This window comes from Pseudopipra pipra, chromosome Z, assembly GCF_036250125.1.
Source record: "Pseudopipra pipra isolate bDixPip1 chromosome Z, bDixPip1.hap1, whole genome shotgun sequence".
In the NCBI taxonomy this organism is placed as follows: domain Eukaryota; kingdom Metazoa; phylum Chordata; class Aves; order Passeriformes; family Pipridae; genus Pseudopipra; species Pseudopipra pipra.
Window position 1 is genome coordinate 1,769,651 of NC_087581.1, and position 26,920 is coordinate 1,796,570.

The 26,920-nt window shown below is 46.7% G+C and overlaps 1 protein-coding gene across 5 annotated transcripts in view; it reads right to left on the reverse strand.

Annotated features, from left to right (window-relative positions):
• The window catches only part of CTIF (cap binding complex dependent translation initiation factor), a 147,520-nt gene that overhangs the window by 87,507 nt on the left and 33,093 nt on the right, over positions 1-26,920 (reverse strand). For 3 of the 5 annotated variants that reach the window (XM_064642372.1, XM_064642371.1, XM_064642375.1), the window contains exons 4-7: positions 17,163-17,285; positions 13,083-13,156; positions 12,125-12,229; positions 8,360-8,435 (exon numbers count right to left, since the gene is read on the reverse strand). In XM_064642372.1, coding sequence (XP_064498442.1) covers positions 8,360-8,435; positions 12,125-12,229; positions 13,083-13,156; positions 17,163-17,285 — 378 coding nt within the window. The remainder of the gene's footprint in view (positions 1-8,359; positions 8,436-12,124; positions 12,230-13,082; positions 13,157-17,162; positions 17,286-26,920) is intronic. The other 2 variants (XM_064642374.1, XM_064642373.1) reach the window with 1 other exon arrangement.

Sequence of the window (26,920 nt, forward strand, 5' to 3'; positions counted from 1 at the left end):
TCTAGTGGAAGGTGTCCCTGCCCATGGCAGAGGATTTGGAACAAGATAATCTTTAAGGTCCCTTCCAGCCCAAAACACTTCATGATTCTGTGATCTGCAAAAAACCCAACCCCCAAAAGTATTTTTAAAAGCATAAAATGAGGGACAATAGGAACATAAGACTAGAAAGAACCCCTGAGTTACAGAGTTTGGTCTGCTACAACAGCTAGGACATCATTTAATCCCTTCACAAACAGTCTTTATTTTCCCCGTGGAAGAGACATCCAGGCGTCATGTGCAGCAATAAATTTCCCACTTAAATGACAATCTTTGACCAAACCACCTTGGATTGCAATAAACACTTATCCAGCCACTAAATACATATATTTACACCCATAGCTATATATACATCTCCCCAGGCTGGATGGGATTCACTTACCTGCTGCCTCCAGGCAGGAAGTTCACATTTTAAGAACTTCTGGTCTCATTTATTGTATTGGTTTCTATTCCCACAACATCAGAGGAAAGGCAGCAGAAAAGGGTGGGGGAGCATCTTCTGGTTAAGAAGAAATTTATAAATGTGACAGGAAACATTAACCTCCTATTTTGTCGGACAAGGGACGAGGACAACCCCCATTAGCAGGATCTTTAGAGAGCGATGTGTTTCTAGGCTCTGCAGGTCCCTCCACCAACGGGGATGTGTGCACGTCTCTCTTCTCTGGTCCTGTGGTATGCCTGCTTTTTTTTTAGAGAGAAAATTCCTTCCTTTCCTTTATTTTATTAAAAATTCAGGTCTTTCACGGAGAACAGGGAAGGGGATTAGGATGTGGAAATAGCCAAGCCAGCAGAAATAGCTGCTTGACCAAAGAGACACTGAGTTTTTATTTGAGATCCTTAGAAATCTGGATTTTTTTTTTCTGCTACTTTTAATAACCTTTTTCTTTAACTTAATCATTATTCCATATTACTTCCACATTTCAGGAAAATATTCAGCAAATTCAAGGGACTGTAGCAAAAACCCTCTCAGATTTCTAATGAATCCTCTGGGAAAACAAGGGAGAAAAAGATGTAACATTACTGAGAAGTTAAAATTCAGGCAGGATTTGGTGAGGGGTGTGTTTTGGAGTCTGTAAAAAGGACTGGGAAAAACCAAAACAAAACCTTTCAGGCTTGCTTTCGATATTATATAGCTGCATAAAAGCAAACCTTTCTGAAAGGGAAGTCATCTGTAGGGCTGGGAAAAATCCGTGTTGCTCTCTGTTGTGTTTAAGACAGAGCATAATGTGGTGCCATTTTTGAGCCTTAAATGCCTATCGAGTTGCTATTTATACCTCTGTACAATTTCCCTTACCCAAAACAGCTAATTCCCCAGAAAACTGCAGTTCACAGGTCTAAAACTATTTGTGAACTCCCTAAAAGCAAAATAGAGGATCTTTATTCATCATCCTCCCAAGAACAGACTTATTCACCCAGCTCTCCCATCTTCCTGCCTCCTGGTCATGAACCCAAAACCTACCAGCCCCTATCGGTAAGCCCAGCCTAATTCTGCCATCTCTTCATGTCTACCCTTCCATCAGCTTGGCCCAAGGAAAAGCTGCAAGGCAGCCAAAATCCTGTTATTAATCTTAGTTTGTAGCAGAAACCAGTGCCTGGCAAACTGGGATCCAAGGAGCAGAGATGGCCGAGTAGAGATGGCTCCCTCCTCCTGAGGCTGGCATGTCCTTCCAAGTGGGGTTGGGTACAATCCAGAGTAAATGGGGGACAGGGACAGGTGGACAAATGGGAATGTGGGTGTTCAGGGGAACATCCTACACTTGATGGGGCAGCAGCACTTCCAGAGGAAGGGAGGACCCCTCAGCACACCTTGGCGTGAGAGGCATGGCTTCAGACTGAGCCCTGCTGGAGCATCCCACAGGAAACACACAGAGCTGAGGATTATGCTTGCAAAGGTGGGATTTCCAAGAGAAACTGGGCAGGTGTCACGATGCCAGCAAGGGCAACCTGGGCTGTGGGGTATATCTGATGCCCAGATATCAGCTCCCTTCAGGCCGCTGCTATTCAGGGGACACCTTCAGTTTTAACCCTGCTCTGCTCAGGGATGCCATGAGGCTCAGGAGGATGCACAGTACTATCCAAATTCAGCCCCAGGTACAGAGAAACACCTTCCCCCTCTGTAAGCCCCAGGTTCCCCCATGCTGGACATGCACCTTGGGCCCCAGGTGGGCACAGCACAGGATGGAGAGCAGCATGACCTGGCACCGGAGGGTGAGAGGCACAGCCGCTGCAGAATAAGGTTTCTGCTTGGAAAAAGCCTTTGGAAAAAGCCTGGTTTCCTCTGCACAGAGCTGTGTTTCGGGGCCATGCAGCGAGGCCGCAGTGCCCTCTAGTGCTGCAAGGGCTCCCCTCTGCCACCGGTCCTGTCCCCTCGGCCACCTAACACCCAGCCAACCATCAGAGCTGCAGCATAAGCCACCCTTACCCCTTCCACCATCCCCCCCTTGCTTATTCCAAACCCATGTCCCTCACCAGCTGATCCAAGCAGGGTGTGACAGCATCCCAATGCGTCCCATCCTGCAAGTATGGCAGCCTGGCCCTAACCCTGCCTAGCTGACCAGTACCAGCTCCAGGAACCTATAAAACAGGCATCTCTGTGCCCACCAGGCTGGGAAGACAATCCCAGGAATTATGAGTCAGTATTGCTAAGTCTGCCTGACTTAAATGGCAGCCAGAAAAATAACACCAGTCCTGAGAAGGGAGAACCCATTTCGTTTCCTAAAATCATGAACCACCTCTGAACCATAATAGTAGTAGTAGTAGTAATAATAATTATAATAGTGATGGAAACATCAAAGCTCTTGGCCATTTCTCTCGTGTTTCCTTTGTGCACTGAATAAGGCTATTGCATGATATCAGGAAATTGGATATTAGGAAAAATGTCTTCATCCCCAGCACAGGTTGCCCAGGGCAGTGGTAACGTCCCCATTCCTGGAGGGATTTAAAAGCTGTGTGGATGTGGCACGTGGGGACCTGGGTTAATGGTGGCCTTGGCAGTGCTGGGGAATGGCTGGACTGGATGGTCTTAAGGGTCTTTTTGAACCTAAATCTTTCAACGAATCTGTGATATGGAAGATGATCATAATGTGATAGAGCCACTGGAAGATCTTCCCTTTCCTGCATGTCCAATAAGAACCACAGGGTTTATAACCTGGTTCAGGGCTCACAGTGACTGTGCTGTTCTGCCACAGCCCAGGCTTGGATGTTGCTAGAACCTGTGAGGTGATGAACTGTGCGGGAGATAAGCCAGCCTTGGTCCAGACCTCTCCTCTCCAGTGCTTTGGGGATGCCAATGGCCTTGCTTGGATAATGGTGTCCTTTACTCTGACTTGGGAGTGATGCTGAAGGGGTTACAGGTGACCATGGCAGTTTTCCCTCTCCAAACTGAAAGCCAAGGCAATGGTCACTGTCAGTTGGGTTAAAAACAACAAAAAACAGGCCACAGAAAGACTGTGACTTACTGGAAGCCATGGCAAACCAAAAGCTTTTTACTCAGCAGTAGAACTCTGACTCCCAATATGTTGTGACCTATACTCAAGTAAACCCTGGCTCTTTGACAGGGACTTTCCACAGTGGTTTTAGCCGTTACAGTATTGGAAAGACCCTTGGGATATGGGCTTTTCAGACAAGAAACCTCCTCTGAAAGCAATGCCATGCCTACATGTTCTGGATAGAGTCCAGCAAGAACTGGGGGTGAGGAGAAGAAATCTCTGTTTCGGGGTTCCCGGGGAGAAACCCCGACTTCTTCATAAGGGTTTGATGTACACATAAAGGACATCAGGGTTAGACCTGATGAGTGACAGCAGAGACATAGAGCACAAGGGGCCCACACCACATCAACCAGGTCATTCCCAGTGGGAGGGGATGCCAGAGGGACGAGCCCAACCCGGCTCCACCAGTGTGGAACAGCCTACTGGGAGAGGAAGGATCTGAGCTGCCCAACATGCTGGGTAAAACGAGAACTGCCCGACCTTGTAGTGCAGAAAGAGCAGGCAAGAGACAATGTGGAGAGGATGACTCCGTATGGTGACAGTAAATAACACCACCCCACCAAAGAGATACCCCTGAGCTCCAGAGAGACCTGGTGCCCTGCCACCACCACCCTGGGAGGGCCAGTGACCTGCAGGCTCCAGGAGCAAGCCCTTCACATCAGTGCTGGACACTGATCCCACCTTCTCACATGCAGTGTGACAGCAGAGGGGATCCAACCTTTCTCTCCCTGGACACCTGGCTTGGCTTCATCTCTCTCAGGGGGAGATATCCATATCTGACCAAGTCCACTTGTGAGCTGGTCCATCTAGGCACCCTGCAGAGCTGACAGGGAAAGGACGTGGGTACCCTCAGATGGGAATCATCCAGACTTTCCTAGACCTCTACACTGAGGTGCCACAAATCACATCCCAATGTGTCCATGCCTCAGCTAGGGCGGGAACCTCAAGCGAGCGAGCAATCCATGCACAGGTCTCACCTTTACTCACAGGATCTCAGCCCTCCCAGAATTTTAGGGTCTGACTTGAAAATACTTGTCAGTGAGGAGGGATCCCAAGGAAAGTAGGCAGAGATGCCTGTAGGTGCCTAAATTCAGGTGGGATCCCAGCATGATCGGGAATCGTGGTGTTTCTAAGCCTGTTCGGACAAAATCAGGAATACAGTGGTGCTAAGAGGAACACGAACAACTTACAGAGTCTGCCTTTCTCCTAAGGAGCTGCTCCCTTGGTTCTCATCCAGCAAGGAAGCTGGATGACGACTGCAGCCAGAAGAGAAACAAGCAGTTTATTGTAACTGCAAGCATATGACAAAAAGGGTCAAACATCAGTAAGGAAATGGAAGGAGATGAGCTGCAAGGCAGTAAGGTGCCAAACCAAATGATACCAATGCTGCCTTCCAAGTTTATCCCATTACAACAGCAAAGCCCAATATGCCTTTCAGAAGTGCCACACAGCTGGACAGCGAAGGCACATCCCCAGAGTTCTGAGGAGGGCAAGCCCATCCTGAAGGCAGGAGTCCAGCAAACCGAAAGCCAAACACTGCGAGACACCAGTCCAGAAACCACTTGGGATATGTCCTAAAACTCTCTGCTCGTGTCTAGCAGCATTCACAGCACATCCCTGTGACATGCAGCCTCCTGTATCCTTCATGAGTTTTACAGGAAGGAGGGGGTTGGATTTTGCCCAGAGAAGCTGTGGCTGCCCCATCCCTGGAAGTGTCCAAGTCCAAGGTTGGATGGGGCTTGGAGCAACCTGGTCTAGTGGAAGGTGTTCCTGCCCATGGCAGCGGGTGGAATGAAATGAGCTTTAAGGCCCCTTTCAACCCAAGCCACTCCATGATCCTGTGATCTTGCAGGACACGACCTCTTAGGTTGTTTTTTCTGGTAAGTTTAGAGTGTGCCCAGGGCTTTCAGTCTGAAGCCTGTGCGTAAAGACTGGAGCACTCGGCTATGACACATCCAAGACTGAAAGCCTTCCCAAGCGTTTGCCAAAGGGAGCAAGAGCAAAAGGCACTGACTCAGCCCTCCCTGTGACGTCTTCATGACGTCAAGGTGGTTATGTGGTCTCCTTCAACAAATCAGCTGAGGTGCAAACCGAGAAGATGATGACGAGCAGCTCTGCACCTGAGCTGCGCCTCTCTAATGCAGCAAATTGATCCTCTCTGGTATGCAATAAAGAGCAGTTCTTATGAACGGGGAACACTTATCTTCAAAAGAGTAGCCTTTTGGCAGCACTTCGGTGAATTAGTGCCCAAATCCAACTATAGACTTTTATGAGTAAGGAGAGATGAAGAGGTTACAGCTCATGAGCTGAGCCAAAGCAATGACCTCATGAGCTCCTAGCGATGAAGCTTTCAAAAATAAAACCTATTTACCAGTAAAAATCAGCATGTCAGATGAGTTTTGAAAAGATCGAAGAAAAGCAGAAGAAAGCTTAAAAATACCAGCTGTGGTGAAGGAATTGCAGAGCTGGATTCACCTGCCCGTGCATGTCCACGAGATGGCAGAGTGGGCTGTCCTGTGAGAGCAGCCCCAGGGAGCATTCTCTGATTTCCAAACAAAAGGAGAGGATTTCGGGGACGCTGTTTCGGGGGTTTTTTTGTTTATTTCTTCACCCTTTAACTGCCAAACAGTCAGAGGCTTTCCTTGCAATATTTTATAAAACACTATTGATAGATTCGAGCAGCAAAACTCATGTATAGACATATTAACATCCAGATATCCAGAACAGCCTGCTTAGCCCCCAGATACCCAGAATATTCTGTTTAACCTGTTAGGGATGTCACTGCATCTCTCTGTAGAGATACACATACACATCTGGATGTATACCTGAGATTAGTTCAAGATTCATGTCCTATGTCTATCATACCTTAATATCAAAGGCATCCAAATCTCCAAGAAGCCTGCAAGCAAGACCTGCTACCTCTCTCAAATATACTGCTTTTAACCCTTCTACAGCTGCTGAAGTACACTCAGCAGCAAAACATTTGCATCTGAGTTGTGCTGGGGGATGCTTGGACCACCCCAGTCATGATGGAGGATGCTTGGACTGGTTCAGTTGCACTGGAGGGTTCTCAGACCACCCCAGTGGCACTGGAGGATGCTCAGACCGACCCCCCTGCCTGTGCATGGCTGCTGTAAGCAAGCCAGGAGCTCTTAAACACAGACAGAATAAGAGCTTATGTATCTCCAACCTGAAAAGCCTCTTCTTCATGACACCTAACAAACAAAGCCCCATCATGGGACAACCCCATGGAAGGTTAACGATTTTCCTTCCATAGTCTCACACAAATACTTTCCCTTATGCCCCCACACACTGCTCCACAGAGCCATTTCAAACAAGGGATAAAGACCAGAAAAATCTCCGTCAGCGTTGCACGGTTGCATTCAAATCCAGTTAACAATGACATGTGAGGATTAGACCAGCTGTCTGCAAGTATTTCACTTGTCGGCATTAAAAAAGACAAATCCTCACCCAGAACTACCTGGCTCCTAATTCCCACAGACACACATGCCAAGGTAAGCACGTCTCCAAAATAACGCAGCATCGCACGGGTCTGCCCAGGGGCACAAACAAAACACCAGATCCAGCATTCCCACTAAGTCTTCCAGCTTAGAAACATCACACTAACAGTTAAGCTAAATATTAAGGTATAATATTGCAATTAATTCATTGGAGTCGATGGACTCAACCTGGTGTTAGGGCACGATGAGATGATAACCATACCAGGAGGACTCGACTTATTTAATAGCTGTTCATTAAAACCCTCTTGAAGAAAATCAGCTCCTTGCACCAAAGATGGTTCGATTCCTCATTTCCCAGTTATTCCCTGGGGAAAACTAACCTTATTTTGCAGAATTACTGGGGTTTGTAGCAGCTGAACCTGATGTTTTCTCCCTGTGACCTAAAGTCCAGACACACCAAACATGGAAGAGACGGAGCAGGAAGCAGCTGCAGGGAATGCTCCTCCCTGCCAAAGTCAGCAGCACTTCTCCACTCCTTCCACTACTTCGTGTATTTAGTGCCAAACAGCTCACCCAAAAGAAACAGTAAGGCAGATCATCACATGGTTTGCAGGATGAGCAAAGCTATTCCTCACATGATGCATGAGCAAGAAGCCTGGCGAGCTCTTGGCTCAGCGCTGAAAAGGGTAATGCTACCACAGCACATGAGATGTCTCTGTCTTTCCCTCTGGAGGCAGAGATTTCAGCAAAAGCACACCAAACATCCTCAGAACTTGCCTAGCCCAGGACACTCTTGGAGGACCAGGGCTCTGTAAAATGAAAAATTATACGATGCTGACAAATGGACTTATTCAATCTGACTTTGTAACTGAGGGTCTCATCCTGCCATTCCCCAACATCCAAGCGTCAGACTGGGCCGTAAAGAGAGATCTGGAGAAGGAATAGGCTGGAGAAAGCACGCACATGGATTATCACGGCATGTAAACACAGGCACACTCCAAAAGGGAAACACCTGGGTCAGCACACCAGCACTGCTGGCTTCCTGGCAGCAATTTATTTTGGAGCTGTCGGGAGGATTGATGCTTTTCAGAATCTCCCTTTCTAAAGCACACGAGTCCTGTGTACATGTACTTATATATATGTATATATACATATCCTGGCCTCAATATATCACCTCCCAACAAAGTCTACGTGGCAACTGCCCTTGCCCAGCACTAACAGCCGAAATCACAGGCACCAATCTCCATCCCAGCCCCCAAAGGACCAGTGCTCAGCAACTTTCCCACTCCTGAGGGGGGTTTCCTAAGGAAACACAAGGCAGGGAAGGCAGTGCTGGTCTCCACTGTAGCATGGGCAGATGTCCTTGTCACCTACCTGCCACACTGGGAGGACTTTCTCTATGTCGTTCAAGTTGATGCTGTCACCATCCTCGTATTTCCCTTTTCCAAGCCTGTGGCAAGAGGAAAACAAACAAAACCACGTGAAAACTCGCTGGAGACACAGCTAATTGTCTATTACAGCACATGGGGAAGATCAGCTCTTACTGCAAGGGACCTTCATGAAAACAAAGAGGCTCTCTGAGGCGAGTATGCTGTGCCTCCGAAACACTCCCACGCGGGCGCAAAGCTGTTAATACAAAATTAAATGCTTTTCCCAGTCCTCTCCACCTGCACCATCTGCCACAGCGCTCAAACACTCTTGGTAGTGGCAGCAGTGAGAAAACCAAAGGCAGTCCTGAGCAGTGGCGTTGGGTTACTCGATTCCCAGACCAAGCAAAACTGAAAGCGCAGCCCACCTGGACAGAAGAAAAGTGAGGACACAAAAAAGTAATGAAAGACGTTTCCTTTGAAGCACTGCTCATTTGTTGGTCTCCACGGGAGCTCCAGTTCCCCTGCTGAGAAAGGTGTCAGCGAGCAAGCACAAACATACATCTCAGACAGCAAACTGCAATCGATATAAACATAAACAGACAATTTGGAAGACAAAAAAATTGGGGTGAGAAGCCAAGCACTCACACACCAAACACAGAGCTGGCAGCTGAAGGACTTTCTTGTATCAAGAAAGGAAAAAAACCCCAATCCAAAGGTAACTACTAGCTGGATGCAGAGAGTTTGTGATGATATAGAAGAAGAAAAAATGGTCAGTAAATATCATCCTTCTACATTTATAAACAATTGAGATGATCTTTTTTATTATGCAAGAATGATAATATATTTTTTTGTCAATTAGTGACGAGGCATCATTGAATAAGATACAATAGGAATTTTGGTACAGCAGATGCAGGTAATCAGTGCTTAGAAGTCAGAGAAAAACAGATCTTGGTGGACTTGGAGCAAATGGAGAAAAAAATTTAAAAAAAATGGGCATGTGTTGAAGTGCCAGGCTCAAGAAACAGCAAGCTGAAGGCAAACAATTTCATTAACCTTGGCTGATTGGAGCAACTTGGTCTAATCAAAGGTGTTCCTACCTATGGAAGGGGGTTGGACCAGGTGATCTTGAAGGTCCCTTCCAACTCAAACCATTCTATGATTCTATAGTTATAGGAAATCAGAGGTGTTCAACAATTGACTTTCCACCATAGATGAAATCCTGACTTTGAGTTACAAAGGGAAAAATATAATGTGTCTACATATACAAATACGTATACATACATATTTGCATTGATATATATATACATTTATAAATAAGAGAAAAATGTCAAACATTTGGGGACAAATAATACCAGTTGCTGGTATAGAATGGGCGAATGTATAGTAGGAAAAGGTTATCTGAAAAGGATGGGGACTGTTCCAGGCCGAATTTCTGATGCTAAACTGTGGCATAAAGGCAGGGGACGAGGAGGAGGCAGGGTTTAAGGGGTTGAAGGCAGCTTTCCTCTAGAGACAGAATGGCTGAGCCTGATCTACAGGACCACAGGAAGCACTGGCAGTCACGTTTCAAAGAGGTGGTAGAGGAATTTCTCAGACTACCAGAAAAACTAAAGGCTTGAGAGATACCTGGAATGAAGAGGAAATATCAGCTACAAAAGGTTGATCTGGAAGATCAAAGGTTTGATCTGGAAGAGTAAAAGCAGAGCAAGAGATAACACTGGAAATTAAAGCCAGACAACTTCAGGTCAGAAATGAGTCAGGTTAGTATAGCTCCTCAGCTTTGCTTAACCACTCCACTTCGATTATTCAGCAGACTACCAAACAGCATCTTCCAATAAAATTCATGTCTTTCTGGAGGAAAACACTTCATCCAAGCAAAAGTCCCTTGAGGTCAAATAACTGGATGCAACTACATGGCCAGTCTTGGGTAAGAGATCAGACTAAGGAATAAAATTGTCCTTTTGGTACTTACAGTGTTGAAAACACAGCTGAACAGCATATGCTTTTTTTTTCCCCTATTATTTTTTTCATTGCACAGACACATCGTTAAAAAAGCTTCCCATTCAAGCCAGAGAGAAAATGCCTAGCTAGCAGGTGGAGATTCTTGGAGGTTCAGCAATCTGAATCACACTCAGCACAGATTTGGCACAGAGCGCTGATGAATGCACAACACGGCCAACTAAGAGCTAAAAAATAAAACCAATTTTGTCTGTGCTTCCTCTATTTTAGCCAAGTTACTTAGAATGACCCGCATTTCTGGGAGATGCACTGCTTGTGCTGACAGCATCTGTTTAACTTTTCTGCAGATACACTAATTCTTGTCCAAGTTTTATGGCTGTAGTACTTAGGAGTGATTAAATATCTCACCTCCACACTGCCTTCTCTACCCGTTTGCATCCTGGGCATTTGCACTACACTGGGAATGGAGGAAAACCACAACACAGACCCTGCTGCATCCTCCCTGTATGTAGCAGATGTCACTGACATCATCATCTGGCAAGTGCCATCATCCACTGGGCATATTAGATCTCATTTTACTGAGGGCCCCTTCATCTCATTTTTCAAATCCATCAGAAGAAATGGGAGTAAACATGACTAAGGCACTTGGCGACTTAGAAATTTAGTGTTCCATTGTTCCAAATGTTCTGAAAATTGCTCTTCATATACCTGCATTATACCTTACTTACACTGCAGAAAACAATTGAGTTGTGTGACTCTTCCTGTCGCTCTGCAGTACAAGGGCCTCCTGCAGGTGCTGAGCCTGTGCTGGGGTGGGATTGCTGGCCTGGTTAGACTGTTTCTAATCAACTGTTCTAATAATAATTCTAATTGTGTCTTCTAAACAAGATGTGCAGACCAGGCACATAGCATTGGCCAGTACTTTGGGAAAACCAACTTATCAACAGAAAAACTGGTCCAAGAGAGGATTTCCACCCCTACATATGACATGGCAAAGCTTTTAAATCCCTCTGGGGATGGGGACTCCACCACTGCCCCAGGCAGCTGTTCCAGGGCTGGACAAACCTTTCTGTGAAGAAACTGTTCCTAATTTCCAATCTAAACCTCCCCTGGTGCAACTTGGAGCCTTTTCCTCTTGTCCTGTCCTTGTTACGTGGGAGAAGAGACCGACCCCCAGCTGGCTACAACCTCCTTTCAGGTAGTGATTGTTTCTCCACCTGCAGAGAATCCCCAGAGAAAAAGTGATACCCATTTAAGCAACACTGGTGACCCACCTGGTGCCAGTACACATTTATTTAGCTTGACCAACCAACAGCTGACGAGGAATCCAGCAATACTATGGAAGTCCATGGAGGCTGCCACCAGCAAAAGGAGCTGTTGAATGTTCCCACAGTTTCATGCCTAGCAGATGGGGGATGAGCACTTGGATCTACATGAATCACATTGTTGCTCATTTCTTCACTGAAATCTTGTTGGAGAGAACAGTAACCATAACCAGGATCAGCGCTAAACCAGGATCTTTCTCCCAGTACCCAGAGGTGTTTAAATCTAGGAGACCTGCATCTGGAAGACTCGGACCCATAGTTATTTAAAGACTGGAACCTACCAAACAGAGCAAAAATACAGAGAACAGCTCTGCTCCAGCCCAACACTGGATAACAGAGGAGCCAGACAGACTGATTGTGGCATCCTCAAGCACCTTATTCCCATGTCCTCCACATGAGGTCTGCCACCAAGCCAGCGTTCCTACAGTAAGGGAGAAGTTAAGAGACCTTCCTGGAGAGCACAGTATTGCACACAGGGCACTCACCCTTCTCTGTCTATGTGAGGCAACGGATGTTTGGAGGTGTTTCTCAGCTTCCTGTGAAATTGGGTGAAATCTAGTTTTTCAGGCTGCAAATCCCACGTCGCGCCACTAGGTGAGAAAAACAGGGAAAAAACAAAGAAAGAAAGTCCAGTACTGATTAAACACCACTGAGCTGAAGAGCAGAAGGCACACTGGAGCCTGCAGACGAGGAAAGCTGGTACTTCTGGAAGCACCACGCCCTGCTGCAGAGCACACGGATGTGGGCCTCCAACCTCCACACTGCTGCACCTCCTTTCTTTTAATTTTTTTCTCCTTTTTTAGATATGCTGAGCTCCTGTTGCTTGATCTGAACCCCTAATTTTGATACAGCACACACCTTGAAAACTATACTTGCTCTCTATGAAAGGGCTACCACAAAAGGTAGTGGTCCAGTCCATGCAATGGAGATGTTCTCTCTGGCCCTGCACAGCCTGTCTGCTCCAATGGCCTGGAGCAGGCAGGTGATAACTCAACCCCTGTAGATTCTTCATCTTTCACCGCTTTCCCCATGCTCAAACACGAGGTAAAGAGCTCTTCCCAGCACCAAAAAAGCCAACACGTGATTGTACCTCCAACTAATGGAAAAGTAAGTCCTGGAGCAGTAGCTCAGAGCTGACTCAAGTCTTGCCTGTGCAGCTCTCAGATGATTACAAGTAACTGTATTGGTACCGGTTTCAGGTGTTTGGACTGCAAACCCATCCAGTGGCCTCTCCAAAGGAGAGGATGATTTATGTAGATCAGCTGTGCTTAGTGCCATGGGCTAAAAGGGGATGGGGAGGAGGAGGAGCAGCGATGTGAGTACTAACAGGGTACTCACTGGTGCCCAGGTACCAGCAGGAGGGGCCTGTGGGTGAAGGCTAAGAGAAGGCACAGTCCATCTAAGAGTCCCTCTCTCTCTTAAAGCATTTTAACACCAGCTTACCTGAAGGAGTCAAAGGTGTTGGCAGCCCAGATGTCTGTGCCCAGCATGTCAAGGTTGCTCTCCTTGTTGCCATTCTAGGAGAGAGGGAAAGGTGGTTACTCACTGGAAGGCACATGGAGCTATCTGGACTATGGCACAGCCCAGCACATCCTCTCCCAACACCAGCCACGGAGGTGTCCTGGCTCTGCACAGGGGCTCCTATGCTTCTGGGTGAATCCACACTCACTTCAACACAAAAATCCCTCACAAGCTGCAAAAGTGCACCCTGTCCACGACCACCATGACCCACCAAGCTCCTCTGGGCAGGTTGAGACCCACAGAATCACAGAATCAATTAGGTTGTAAAAGACCTCCAAAATCATCGAATCCAACCAGTGCCTGACCCCCACCTTGTCCCCCAGTCCAGAGCACTGAGTGACATCTCCAGGAGTCCCTTGGATACCTCCAGGGGTGGGGACTCCACCACCTCCCTGGGCAGCCCATTCCAACGCCTGATCACCCTTTCCAAGAAGAAATTCTTCCTCATGTCCAACCTGACCCTCCCCTGGCACAGCTGGAGGCCGTTTCCCCTCGTCCTGTCCCTTGTTCCATGGCAGCAGAGCTCGACCTTTCCCAGCTCCCCCCTCCTGTCAGGGAGTTGCAGAGCCAGAAGGTCCCCCCTGAGCCTCCTTTGCTCCAGGATGAGCCCCCCCAGCTCCCTCAGATGCTCCTGCTGCTCCAGACCCTTCCCCAGCTCCGTTCCCTTCCCTGCACACGCTCCAGCCCCTCAATGTCTCTCTTGGCTGAGGGCCCAGAACTGCCCCAGCACTGGAGGTGCCTCAGCAGTGCCAGCACAGGAGGGCACTGCCCTGGCCCTGCTGCCACACCACGGCTGGGACAGCCCCGGGGCCACTGGCCTCTTGCCCCCCTGGGCACACCTGGGCTCGTGTCCAGCCACTGCCACCAGCACCCACAGGGCCTTTCCCAGTTTTCCAACCCCTCTGTCCCAGCCTGGAGCACTGCAGAGGGTTGGTGTAACCCAAGGGCAGGACCTGGCACTTTGTCTTGTTGAACTTCATAAAAAAATCACAAATCATAAATCCTCGTAAAATCTCAGCCATGAAGTCACTCAGCTTCACAGTCACAGACCTTTTGAGGTGGGAAAGGACCTCTGAAGCTCATCTGGTCCAACCCTCCTGCTCAAGCAGGCCCACCTAATACCTCAGAATAGTTCAGGTTGGAAGGGACCTTTAAAGGTCTTCTGGTTCAATCAGGTGCCCAAGATCACATCCAGATGGCTTTTGAGTACCTCCAAGGATGGAGATACTCGTCATCAGCAGCTCTACCAGAGCCTGCTGTCATCAATAAGGATGGGGAAAGCTATCCTTCTTCTTCAAGGAGTTGTGGTGACATGGTTCTCTTTGCTCTAAGAACAGGCACATTTTTAGATTACTTAAGCATTTCAGCCCAAATGGTCCCACTCTGGTAAAAAAACCCACATGCTAGAGAAGATGGATTCCATATATTCCCCACTGTATAATTTCTGTCATTTTCAAACATTATTAGTAATAACCAAGACACTAAACACTCATAAAAATTTGATAATTTCTTAATAAAGTCCCAGACCTCAATCTACCCAAATGAGCAACATTTCCCCAACCAGTGTCAGGACACACATCCCCAGGGAACACTACAGATGGTCACACTTTGCAGCCATTCCCAGCACAACAGCCAATTTAGACATCACATACTCCAAACACAGCCAAATTGCTCCCTTTTTAGTCTCCTCCAAGGGGTTTATGGATTATGATTTTAACCTCTGTGGATCTGCAAGTTGACATGTCTCTGCTCAGAAACAAACTGCCAGAAATACATCAAACTCTCGTGATCAGTTACGGAAGCTGAGCTTTTTATTTTAGGCAAATGTAAGCACGATTTTCTCCCACCATAGAGAGAAATTAGTTTCCTAAATCCTTACAAGCATCCAAATGCAGTATAATGAGAACACACATGTGCAGGCCTTCCTGGCTGTCACACAAAGAAGAGATACCTCTTCTTGCAGACAAATCCATCTCAAGTGATGAGGAGGTCAGACAGGTCCAAGCTTCTAGGCAGCAGTTGGTGCTCTCACCCAAAACTTCCTCTGAGATGATGTCCCCATAACCTCTCAGAGGCACTCTAAGCATTAGCCAGACTCCATACAGACGGCGCCAGGGCCCCAATAACACACCTTGTCATTAAGTCCTGAGTCACCATGGTCATTTCAAGACACCCCTTAGGTCTTCGACTACCTGTCTCTAGAACCAGTTTCTGTCTCGACTCACAGGACAGGCAGCATCCTTGCTGCCCTGAGCTGCAGGTTGTTTACTAAAATGCTCACAGCAGTGCCAAAATTTAATAATAAGACTTCAAAAAGCCGATTCTCAAGCCCAGGTACAAAAAAAGAGAAAAAAACCGTCATGTATTTACGAAAAGAAGTGACTTGCTGTCAGTCCCCCCAGGACTGCAATTACAACCCTCAGCAGTTTTAACGTGCAGCTCCCCATGACCCAACCCTCAGCTTTAGATAATCATTTTCACCGCGAAGGAGTCAGTGCCGATGAAAATTAATTAACGAGGAATGATGAACGAGAGGCACACTGACAAGAATAACACCAGTGCTACTCAGAGAGATGAGAGATCCGGTGAAGCAGACCCTACAGGCAGCGAGGTTTAAACACATGTCCACAACCTCTGTCCTCCAGCCCCTGCGAGCTCACGTCACCTCCGTCCACCGCTGCCCAGCTGCCAGCACAAACAGGGACGGCCCCACGTGGACTCTGGCCTGTTTACCATGCATGCAGCTTCAGCAAATTCCCCACAAAGTCAGCATTTGCATGCACGCAGCAGCTTCCCAAAGCCCAGCTCAGCGTCCCACCTCTCGCCGCTCCTCATCACCGTCCTCCAGAAAGCAAACACAAAGTCATGCCCTTTGCTGCACGCCTGTGTTAGCTCATCGCTGCAGAACAACACCAGGTGGGCGCCTGAGTCCGTGGTATAAACCAGGGATTATCCTGTGCCATGTGTTACTTCTTAAACGTTTTTCAGTTCTAAGTTTGAGGAGCTTCCCCCACCCCTCCTGCTCTTCTGCTGCCCACAACCCCTTGGCTGCACTTTGGTAGGGAACAAAAAGGATGGATAGGTACTGAACTGTCTGGAAAAGGCATGAATGAAAGATTTCCTTGTTGAAAACTTCAAGGTCTCGTAAGAAAAATACAGATAAAAATATAGACATTTTGAGGAAGACAGTATTATTCCTGCTCAAAGAAGGAAGGATATGCTGAGTCTCACTCCTTCCCACCAGAAAGGACCACCACTTCCCAGCAGCAGTCTGGTCCTGTGGGTCCTCTCCCACCATAGCATCAGGGGGACAGACTGGTTTCCTTAAGCTCTCCAGGAGGATGAAATGGATGAACAGACCAGGACTTTGACCACTGGTTCCAAACCTCCCAGAGTCTGCCCTTCACTTCTGGCACAACCAGTGCTCCCGTGTGCATAAGCAGAGAAACTCCAAGAGAAAAAAGGACAGAGGCTGATTGAAACAAACAGGAATGGTCAGGGTCTGAGTTCAAGGATGAGCCTAAAATTATAAAAGTGAATTCTTACAGTCTTTTGCAGGGTAAATAGGAAGGTGACTCCCCATCTAGCCCTATAGACATCTCACACAGAAAGCAGTTGCACTCAAGGTTACCATTCAACACCATCTATGTGGTATCCACTCATCTATCGACTTCTAATGAAGACTTGTCAGCAAATAATTACAGACATCTCTTAATATCCCAAAATTTAAATACTCCAAGACCTCAAATAAATTAAAAAACCCCTGACTTGCTTTGCACTAAACCAGTTGACTAAGGAACTTCTTTCCCAATACTAAGGCAGTCAGCACATCTCAACAGGTCACACATTATGACTGAATTAATTAGGTCTTTGAAGTGCCCTTCAAAACTGACATGCACCCACACCTATGTGTGACACACACAGCAAACATGTCGTGGGGAGGATGCCTCCAATAAGCAGCAAGCAAGGGACACAACTTCAGCACAGCACTATCAGATATACCTTGGTCGATTGCCTGAACTGGCTGCTTCTCCTGTGGCTGCCAGACCTGGATCCAGACCCCTGCCTGGAGCCCGACCCCGGCTGGGATCCTGTGCTCCCACTGCTGCTGTGATCCCACTCTTCCTGGAAACAACAAACAGGTTGCTTTAGTCAGGGGCAGCTCCGTCCTGCACACTCAAAAACCACCGACCTGGCCAGACAGGAGAGCTCCAGCTCCCAGACCACACCTGCCAGCACCTACAAAACTATGCCCCATGCCCAACACCCTGATTTTGGGGCTTTCTCATGAATCCTTTAGCATGTTCTATTTACACATTGCAAAGGGATGACATTGTGGGAGGCTTCGATGAAGATGAAGATAAGACTTGGCTCTAGTGCACGCCTGGGGAAAAATAATACTTACCTTCTCTATCTTCATGAGAATTAATTATGCTTATTCAGCAACCCCACATCCTCTGAAGCTGCTTAAGGGCATTTGGACAACGTCCCTAACAACAGGCCTTAACTTTGGGTCAGCCCTAAATTGAACAGGCAGTTGAAGTGGATGATTATTGTAGGTCCTTCCCAACTAAAATTATTCTATTCTATTCTATTCTATTCTATTCTATTCTATTCTATTCTATTCTATTCTATTCTATTCTATTCTATTCTATTCTATTCTATTCTATTCTATTCTATTCTATTCTATTCTATTCTATTCTATTCTATTCTAAATTCTATTCTATCCTATCCTATTCCATTCTAAATTCTATTCTATCCTATCCTATTCCATTCTATATTCTATTCTATCCTATCCTATTCCATTCTATTCTACTTCCTTAATTCTCCTCCCAGGCCTAAATCAACACTTCAGTAAGTTTTTCCCACTGCTTAGCCCAGTATTGGAATCTAGTTACTCACACACCTGAAAACACTTTCAGTTCACCAGAAGACACATTACAAAAACAACTATTTTTGCCTATTAAGGAGCTGTGCCTAGTGTTCTCCTTTATTCTCTTACTTGCTGGGCTGTCAAGCAACCTGCAGGTTTCTTGTTCAGCCCTGAGGGCATAATGACTCATCTGAAAACCAGAACAACTCACCTGATCAGTCCTATACAAACATCCCACAAGGTGCTTGGGGAGAAAGGTGGATATTGTCAGGCTAATTGCTCCAAAAGCAAGAGGCTTGGGAAAGACTTTTGAAGTGACCTAAAATGATCAGAAACCCACGAAATCACAGAGTGCAGAATATCAAACTCTTTCAAGTTCTCTGCAAATCTGGGAAGCACAAAGGGAAGCATATGTTTTAGGACTGGTGTGAGAGCTGACACTTAAAAGAGGGTTTCTCATGTCTCGGACATCCTCGTGGGGCTACCTGAGGTCCTGCAGACACTGCCATGGGCTAAGGCAGGGGCAGGGCCACCTTGGCCTTCAAAAGCCAAAAGGACTCACCACTCAAACTCCTGTTGAACACAACAGCCAAGTCCAGGCCACTAATTTAAAGGCACAGATCAGGTCCCAGCTCCACCAGCGCCACTGGGGTTGGATGGAGTGGGGAGACAGCTGCACAATAGACCCTAAACTACCCAAGGTGATGCTACCCAATGGTCCAGTGTGAACCTTAATGCACAGGAAACATGTAAGTATTTACCCAACATGAGGGATTGGGAACAAAACACGCTAGTGCTCGTTTCTGCTTTGTTCCAGCTGCTCATTCTCCATCCTCAAACCTAATAAGTTTCAAGCACGCTCAAATACATTGTGGTTGCTACAGCCTAAATTCAGTACTGACTTCAAAAGAGGAGACCAACTGGTTTTCAAGCTGAGTATAAATGAAATCTGAAAGGTTGTGGTTATTCCCACCAGATGTTACAACAGCTAAAGCACCTTCTTCCCTTCTGAGCACACCCTGACCCGAACCTCCCAATGGCTGAGAAATACCAAATGGAACAAAATTGAGAGAGTTGTTAAATTGGCACGGAGGGAAAAAACACTGGACCCATGTCACTTGTGAGACATGGGCAGGTGGCCACTTTGGGAAGCCTTGGGGAAGAGCCAAGCCTGCAGACATCCTGAGAAGTGAGAAATATCTCATCTGATGAGGGGAAGAGGTGCACCAACTGAAAAGGTGGTTGGGAGAAAGGCACCTTCACTGCCCAGATGTTTGAAGGACTAGTTACCACCAGTGTGTATCCTACACTCTGAACACCTTGCTCATCCACACACACAAAATTTCGGTGCCAAACGCTACGGTGGGATCAGGTCTCACTGAAAATAAACACTTACACAGGTTATGTTCAGTTGACCCAACTTTTAATCATGGCTTTCTGCAGACAGCCTGAGGTTTTGCCAATTCCAGAAATTCAGCTGGCATTTTATTGTGATAAAACCCGTGTGAGAAACAGGGAGATAAGTACCACCATGTATCAACATCCACCAAGAAAGCCAGTGGATACAGCACAAACCAGTTAGATCACAATCACAGGTACCCTTTCACTAAATCAGTTTGTCTCCTGGCTCTAACTCATGGCCTGGGGCTTTTTTCCTGTTCATGCTCCTTATCTATATCATGCACTAGTAGTATCTATGTTGAAAAATGATTTCTAAAATAAAAATTTTTAAACTAAAAATTGTTGAAATTTCTGTTCAATCTGAAACAGTCCAAATGAGTATGGCCTAGACATACTCATGTTCAAACTCACCAGCACAGCTACACTCAATATTTCCCCGAAATTTCTGACTAATTGCTATAGGTGAACAACTTTTCATTGGTACCTTGCTGACAGGGATGCAAAACTCCAGAAAAAAAAAAAAAAAAAGTCCATCAGAAACTCTGCCAGACATTTCTGGTGGCTTTGTGTCCTTTAATAAAGCCATTTCCCACTAAAATGGGCCCTCTCTGCAGACCTCCTTTCTGCAGGATCAGGGAAGCTCGCACCAACCTCATGGGTGATGCTCAAGGACTGGGTGAGAGCACTCAAAAAACAACCAAGCAACAAAAACCCCTTCACCATAAAAACCCATCCCCAAACCCATACAGGCAGCTGGACTTCAGCAGAAAGCCGGGGCTCGGCAATGGTGAGTCGTGGCACTGCTCTTCCTCCATCCCAAAGCGCGGGATTGTGTCTCCCACACAGTGCTCTTGCTAAATAAATTCAGCATGTTGCAGGAACAGGATTGCTTGCCAAAGCTGACAGAAGCTGAAGATACAGCTGTGATGCCATGAAGCTCTCCATCCCTTGCCCAATCCCCCATCACCTGGCCCTTTTACTCTCTGCCCTGCCCTCAAAAGACCAAGACTCTCCCAGTCTCTTCCAAGACCCCAAACAACCCTTGAACTCTGTGCTCTCAGCTTTTATTCGTGCTCCTCCACCTGCCATTTGTGTTCTACCCTCACTATCAGGAGATGGGACCTCTGAGCCATACTTGGAGAGAAAACATCACCCTCTCCAGAGATGGATTCCCAGCAGCTGCTCTCATCCATGCCAATCCTTCTGGCCAGGCTCTGCACCTTCTTGGGAACAGCGAGGCTCGTGCACATAAACACTGCCAGCCACCCTCCTTTGGAAACTAGCTGTCAAACCTAACATTTGCATTTTAATTAGCAATAATCATATGTTTCACTTACACTGCAATTTTCACCTTCGTACCGAGCTCTTTGAGGCATGAACTAATTAATCCTGCTGCCTTTGCCAGCTCAAGAGTTAATACTTGCTACTGCTTCAGTGAAAGTCTGAAAATCCTATTTGCAGAAAAAAGAAGATAACTTTCCCCAATGCACAAGCAATAAATGGAAACAACAGTGATCACCTACGTGGTTGCTCTCAGTGATGATAAGTATGGCTGAAGTGGGCTGTGCTGGTAGGGATGTAGACCAATCCTGGCAATATCACAAGCTTTAAGTGTCCCAAAGATATCAGCGGATTCTGGATGGGATTCATGTTCAATTGCACGTAAAAAATTCAATATTCAATGTACAGCATTCACAGCTTAAGGTGGGAAAGAGAAAAAAAACGACAGAAAGCTAACCGACTTCTCAGGACCCAAAAGCCTCTGAGATATTCCCCAGCCTAACAACAGTCCCATCACTGCACCTACAAGGATCTCCCCAGATCAAGCCGTGGGGTGTCCTTCAAATGACTCTTAAACTTTGGTCTGAATCCTGGTCAGAACAGAAGACAGCTATCATGTAAAAGGTTCTTTCTGGTGCGTTTCTGCAGCAGAGGTTTTCACACGCCCACTTTGTGCTCCTGCCAAATCTTCCAGTTATGCAGAATTTTTACACCAGACTTCAAGCACCCCCCTGCTCTTCTGGACTTACTCAAGAACAACCACTTTAACTTTTCTACAGGAAATCAATGATTTAATTATTTTAATAACTTAAAACGCATCTTTTAGGAAAAAACCCACTAAGGTTACTTTAAACATTTTAGCAGGCAAAAATTTCCATCTTCTTTCTTCTCAGTGCATTGCACAAAGCTATAAGAACATTAGAAAGCTTACTCTTATAAAAATATCATGCAGAAAACAACCATTTTGGCTCTCCTCCTTCCCTCCCCAGGCCCATGTCCACCTTCTCCAGCTCTCTCCACTCTGGTACAGTTTCTGATCACTGCTTTGGCAAAGACACATCAGAAGGGACAGCAAACATCACTTGGAGCTCTTCTTTTTACTGAAATAAGGTTTTATCTATAACCGTGCCACAATACAGGACCAAAGGACCTGATGGGTTTGGAAGTTGGGAGGTTAAGCCTACAAGATCTTTCTGGACTACCCAGGGAAGTGCCAAGCCAAGTGTGGTTGTGTTCTTTCAGACAACATCAGAGATGTGCTAGCCAAGGATGTGCTAGATAGCTCATTTACACACCAGGGCAAAGATGAGGAACACTGAGGCACTTAGAATGGCACTGAGAACTCCAGATGTGCTATGGAAACCCATCTGCCCCAGCCTTAAAGGAAATGGCTCATGTCACCCTTTCCCTGCCAAGAGCTTCAGCACTTACTGACCTATTCATCCAAATCTGGAAGGACGGAGGTCTCAAAGGCAAATCAGCTACTGCAAGTTTCACAGAAGTAGTGTGTGGGAAGCTCTCCCTTCAGCGGGCAGTCAGGTATCACCCTGTCCATCCTACACAAATGGAAAACGACATGTCCTCCCAAGTGAGTCACTAGTGACACCAGGCCTAGAAGACACTTTCCTCCATCCCTGGAAAGCAGCAACACTTCTCCTAAATCAGGCAGCAAAGCAGTGATGCTCTTCTCTCCCAGACCTTCATACACCCAAACTGGTGTCAGTTGCCTGTGGGGTGGTGCTGCTCCATGAGGTGCATCCCAAACAAAACTCCCAGAGAAAGTCAAACCCACACATTAGCTAAAGGACTTGATTTCTTTCTCAGGAGTCCTCTTCAACTGTAATTGAGCAGAGCTCCATTCAGTACAGGGAGGGAACATCACCCAGCAATTACAGGCAGAAAACCATTAAGCAACTGGTTTTTTCAGAGCTGCTCTTTGATCATGAGCAGGTCACTCCACTCAGGGCTTTAATTTCTTCCTCCATCAGGCAGGGATACACCAACATGTATTGTCTGACAAAGCCAGTGTATGTCTTTTGCTTTCCCTTTTTCTTTTTGGAAACAACTCAACAGCAACTGCAGCATCTGCCAGCACCCACCTGTCCCAACAGGCCTTCATTGTGGTGGCCAACCTCAAGCAAATTCATTGTACAGACTGGCTCTGGGCTATGATACGAGCATGTCAATGAGATGGAAAACCCCAAACTGCCCCCGGGATCATCCCTCTCGATTTTTGTTTCAGATCTAGACCCAAGGATGGGCAACTCGAGTCAGACACAGGCTGTCTACCAGCAGGAGGAAATGAATTACATCTCTGTTGACAGAGGTCCTGCCAGCCCACTCACTTTCCAGAGCTGGTCTGGTTAGCCAAGGATTTGGGGCATTACACGCTGCCTGCTGATGTCAGTGGATTTAAGCCAGTAAGACAACTTCCCTGCTGACTTCAGAAGTTTATGTGACAGCAGATCTCATCACAGGAGCCTCAGTCCAACTCTGGACCTAGTGAGGGGGCACCCATCCAAGACCACGATTCCTTGCCACCTGCCTCTGCAGCATCCATCAGGGAGGATTTCCTGGTGTTTGAATCCAGGAAGTCAAGCAGCACTAATGCCTGCTAAAAAAAAATTCTCTGGAATTGCAAGAGAAATTTGCACGGATAATTTGGTTTTTCCACTCTCCATAAAACTAAGTTACACTGTGCCTTGAAAACTGCTGTTTCCCAAGAGACAACCTTCACACATCCCCCCCACACCTACTATTGCCTTTGCTTTGGCAACATAGCAGCTTTTTCATGTAGCCATGACTACATGCCTAGGGCATGGAGAGACAGGACCTTCAAGATATCTCATTGCAATCCCTTCCACGGGCAGGGACACCTCCCACTATCCCAGGTTGCTCCAAGCCTCGTCCAACCTGGCCTTGGACACTCCCAGGGATAGGGCAGCCACAGCTTCTCTGGGCAACCTGTGCCAGGGCCTCACCACCCTCACAGCCAAGAATTTCTTCCTAATATCCAACCTAACTCCTCCCTCTCTCAGTGTGAAGCCAAACCCCCTTATCCTGTTACTCCAGGCCCTTGTCAGAAATCTTATGATAGCACAGCCCTTGGGATGCTCATGATTCCAGCCAGCTAATCGACTTCAATCAAGGCCCAAGAGTGGAAACCCACAACCTCCTCCTGCCACCAGAGTGCTTCTGTTTCTACTGGTTTAATATTCCTATTAAATGGCAAACCAAGTCATCTCCTCCACCACCAGCTCCTCAGGGAGGACAGAAGAAGTGTGCTACGAGCAAGGTGTAGGATAATCCAGATGTGATCCACACACTCTGCCTGCTCCTCTGCTCCACAGTGGACTGGCAACATGACCATCAACTGGAGAAGCCTCTGAGGTCCCACATCATGCACTGAGTCCCCACTGCCCTTGGTGGGACATGGACACACAGGCGAACAAGCAGCAGAATAAAAGCCAGTCCCATTTACTGCCAACAACACGGGTTTTTTCTTGGTGATGGTGGGTGACAGCCACTGTGGGGGAAGGGCTGGACTTGGCCAGGAAGAAGGATTTGCAGCTCTCCCTCTCCCACCGCCTGGAGAAATGGGACAAACCCGCAGAGTTGCCCTGTTTTTTCTTAATGACCTTTACACAAGGGGAGCCTGGGATGGAGCTGCTGCCAGGCCTTTCATGTACCAAGAGCTCTGCTGGCTCCTGAAATACATACCATACCAGAAGTCTTTTACTTAATGAATTGCTCTCAGAAATATATCAAAGAGCTTCCTACTTGCCACAGCCTCACAAGGGGAATGCAAATAAAGTATTATATAAAATCTTCCCACTGGGTCTTTTTGGGGGGAAAAAAAAAAATCCAAACGTAAAAGGATTTAAAATGGTTCCATTACCTAAACTTTCCTCATTTGTAGAGGGAATAAGGTGCTCAGATAACATCTGAAGTAGCTCGATGGAGTGGTCTCCACCCTAGAGGCTCACACAGAGTGAGACTCAGCAGAGCTTCTGGGGAGTATCACTCAAACACAGCAGGGGTTACAGATGAGCTGAACATAATTGTGAGACCAGGATGTTCTCAGCACACCAGGAGTCCACAAAATAAATCTCAGGACATTCCCCCATGAGCAGACCATCTTCTCACAGCCACCTGCCCAGAGGACTGGAAAGACCAGAGTAAAAGGTTTTCCAGGGGGGATTTTCTCCATTTTTAAGCCACTGTTTAGTTGCCAGACTATGGGAACTGACACCCATATAGTCTCCCACAGCTGCTAACAGATGTCTCACCAAGTAGTGCAAGAGCAGGACAAGTCTGGGATGCTCTTTCCCAGATATACCCAATGACATCAGAAAAACAGTAATTTAGGAATATCCTGGACTTCAAGCTGCACCAAGATACCTAATTTTAATCCCTATTATTCAGAAATCACTCTCAGCCCCACATTTATACAACAACCAGTAGACGCTTATATACAGACATTCTAAATATAAATGTCTATACAAATACAGTACATAACTATGCACACTAAAAAAAAAAATCTTCCTTTTGTTTGTCTTAAACTTGTTGGATCCTACAGACAAGAATTTCAAAGGTATCAGGTACTTAGGGATGTATAGGGGGATTTTCAGGCACTGCTTCTCTCTAGGCTCCCCTATAACCTTTAGGAAGCCAATTACTTTTGAAAATGCAGCCCTGGACTACTCTGCCTTCACAGAAAATGAACCAGATGCTGCATATATTTCCAGGACTAACCTAGATTTCCATACAAATGCCCTTTCTGATGGCCAGGTTAGAACCACGTGAGGCATATCACGGTCACCGACACATAACCCACATTTCCACAGCAGCTGAAGCCAGCAGAAATCTCACATCCAAGTATTTTTCAACTAAGACCAGCAATGCAGAAATATCAGCTGGAAACACAATAGGAAAATTAGGAATTCAATTTTCTGTCCAAACCCCTCGAAATCCATAAAAAACCGTAACAAAAAAACCCCACCCCCTACATCCATTGGGAAATAATTAGTCAGCTTCTTCCTTAGGAGGTTTGAAGAGTGACTGATAATTTTCATTCAAGACAAACACCTTATTAATGATTGATTTTTTTTTTTAAACGTTGAAAGCTACTAGCAAAAACTCAACAGCCAGAAATGGTAATAAACTGCACCTGGTCCTCACCAGCAGCATTTCACTCATATATCAGTAGCAGCAAGAGAAATGCTTGCTGGACAGAAGAACAATAGCTTCCAGCTCTTCTTTGGTGCCAAGGAAAATTTGTTACTCACAGTTAAAGGAAGCCAAACATGGAGAAAGATAATTACTAGCTCTGCTGCAGGCTGGGAGACAGCCCAAACACCGGGTAAACAGCTTCGGCATCAGCAAATGGTATTTGTGTGTGGAAAAGAAGCTCTGTCTTGGTGCAGATCAAATAGGTTTAATTCCCAGGAAAAAGAAAAAAATCCAGCAAGAAAACCCCCCAAAACCCACGTAAGTTGAAACAAAAGAGCCCATAGCACCAGGCAGATGGAAGATGCCAGAGAAGTATCACTCGTGCATGACTCCTGCATCCTCCTGCGGTACCCACACCAACAGAACCCATGGGTGAAGAACCAGGATTGGATTCTTCCCCAGGGAAAGCACGTGGTCCTGCCAACACCCCAAGCCACCCAAGGAGGCTCGATGGACAAGGCCAACCTCCCAGCTGAGTATCAAGCATCTGTCTGCAATGCTGGGAGGGAGCCTGGATGAGGTTCTGCTGCTGAATATTTCGGAGCAGATCAAAGCTATAGCAAATTAAATCCACAGTTCCATCTAGCACCTTCAGAGGCTCACCTGAAGCAGTGCCTCCATTCAGTACAACCTTCCTACACAAGATCCTGTCTTTGTTGGGTGCAGGTGTTGGTATAGATGCTCCCAGCATCCCTGCATCCAGGCCTGTGGCAGGGAGGGGATGCATGAGCCCCCATCCCAAATCCAAGGAGTTCCAGCATGGCTCAATGTATGAAGAAACTGTGCCCAAAATGAGAGTTGTGACACACACTGCTCAGACAGGCACAAGGCACAGCCTCTTGTACACCCTGCAAGGGGCTCCCAGGTTCCTTCTCATGGATCCCACCTATGGGGATGAACCTGGAGGACACCAAGCAGGGCAAGAACACAAAACCCACCAGCTTGAAGCCCCTTCTCCAGGTGGGACATCCAT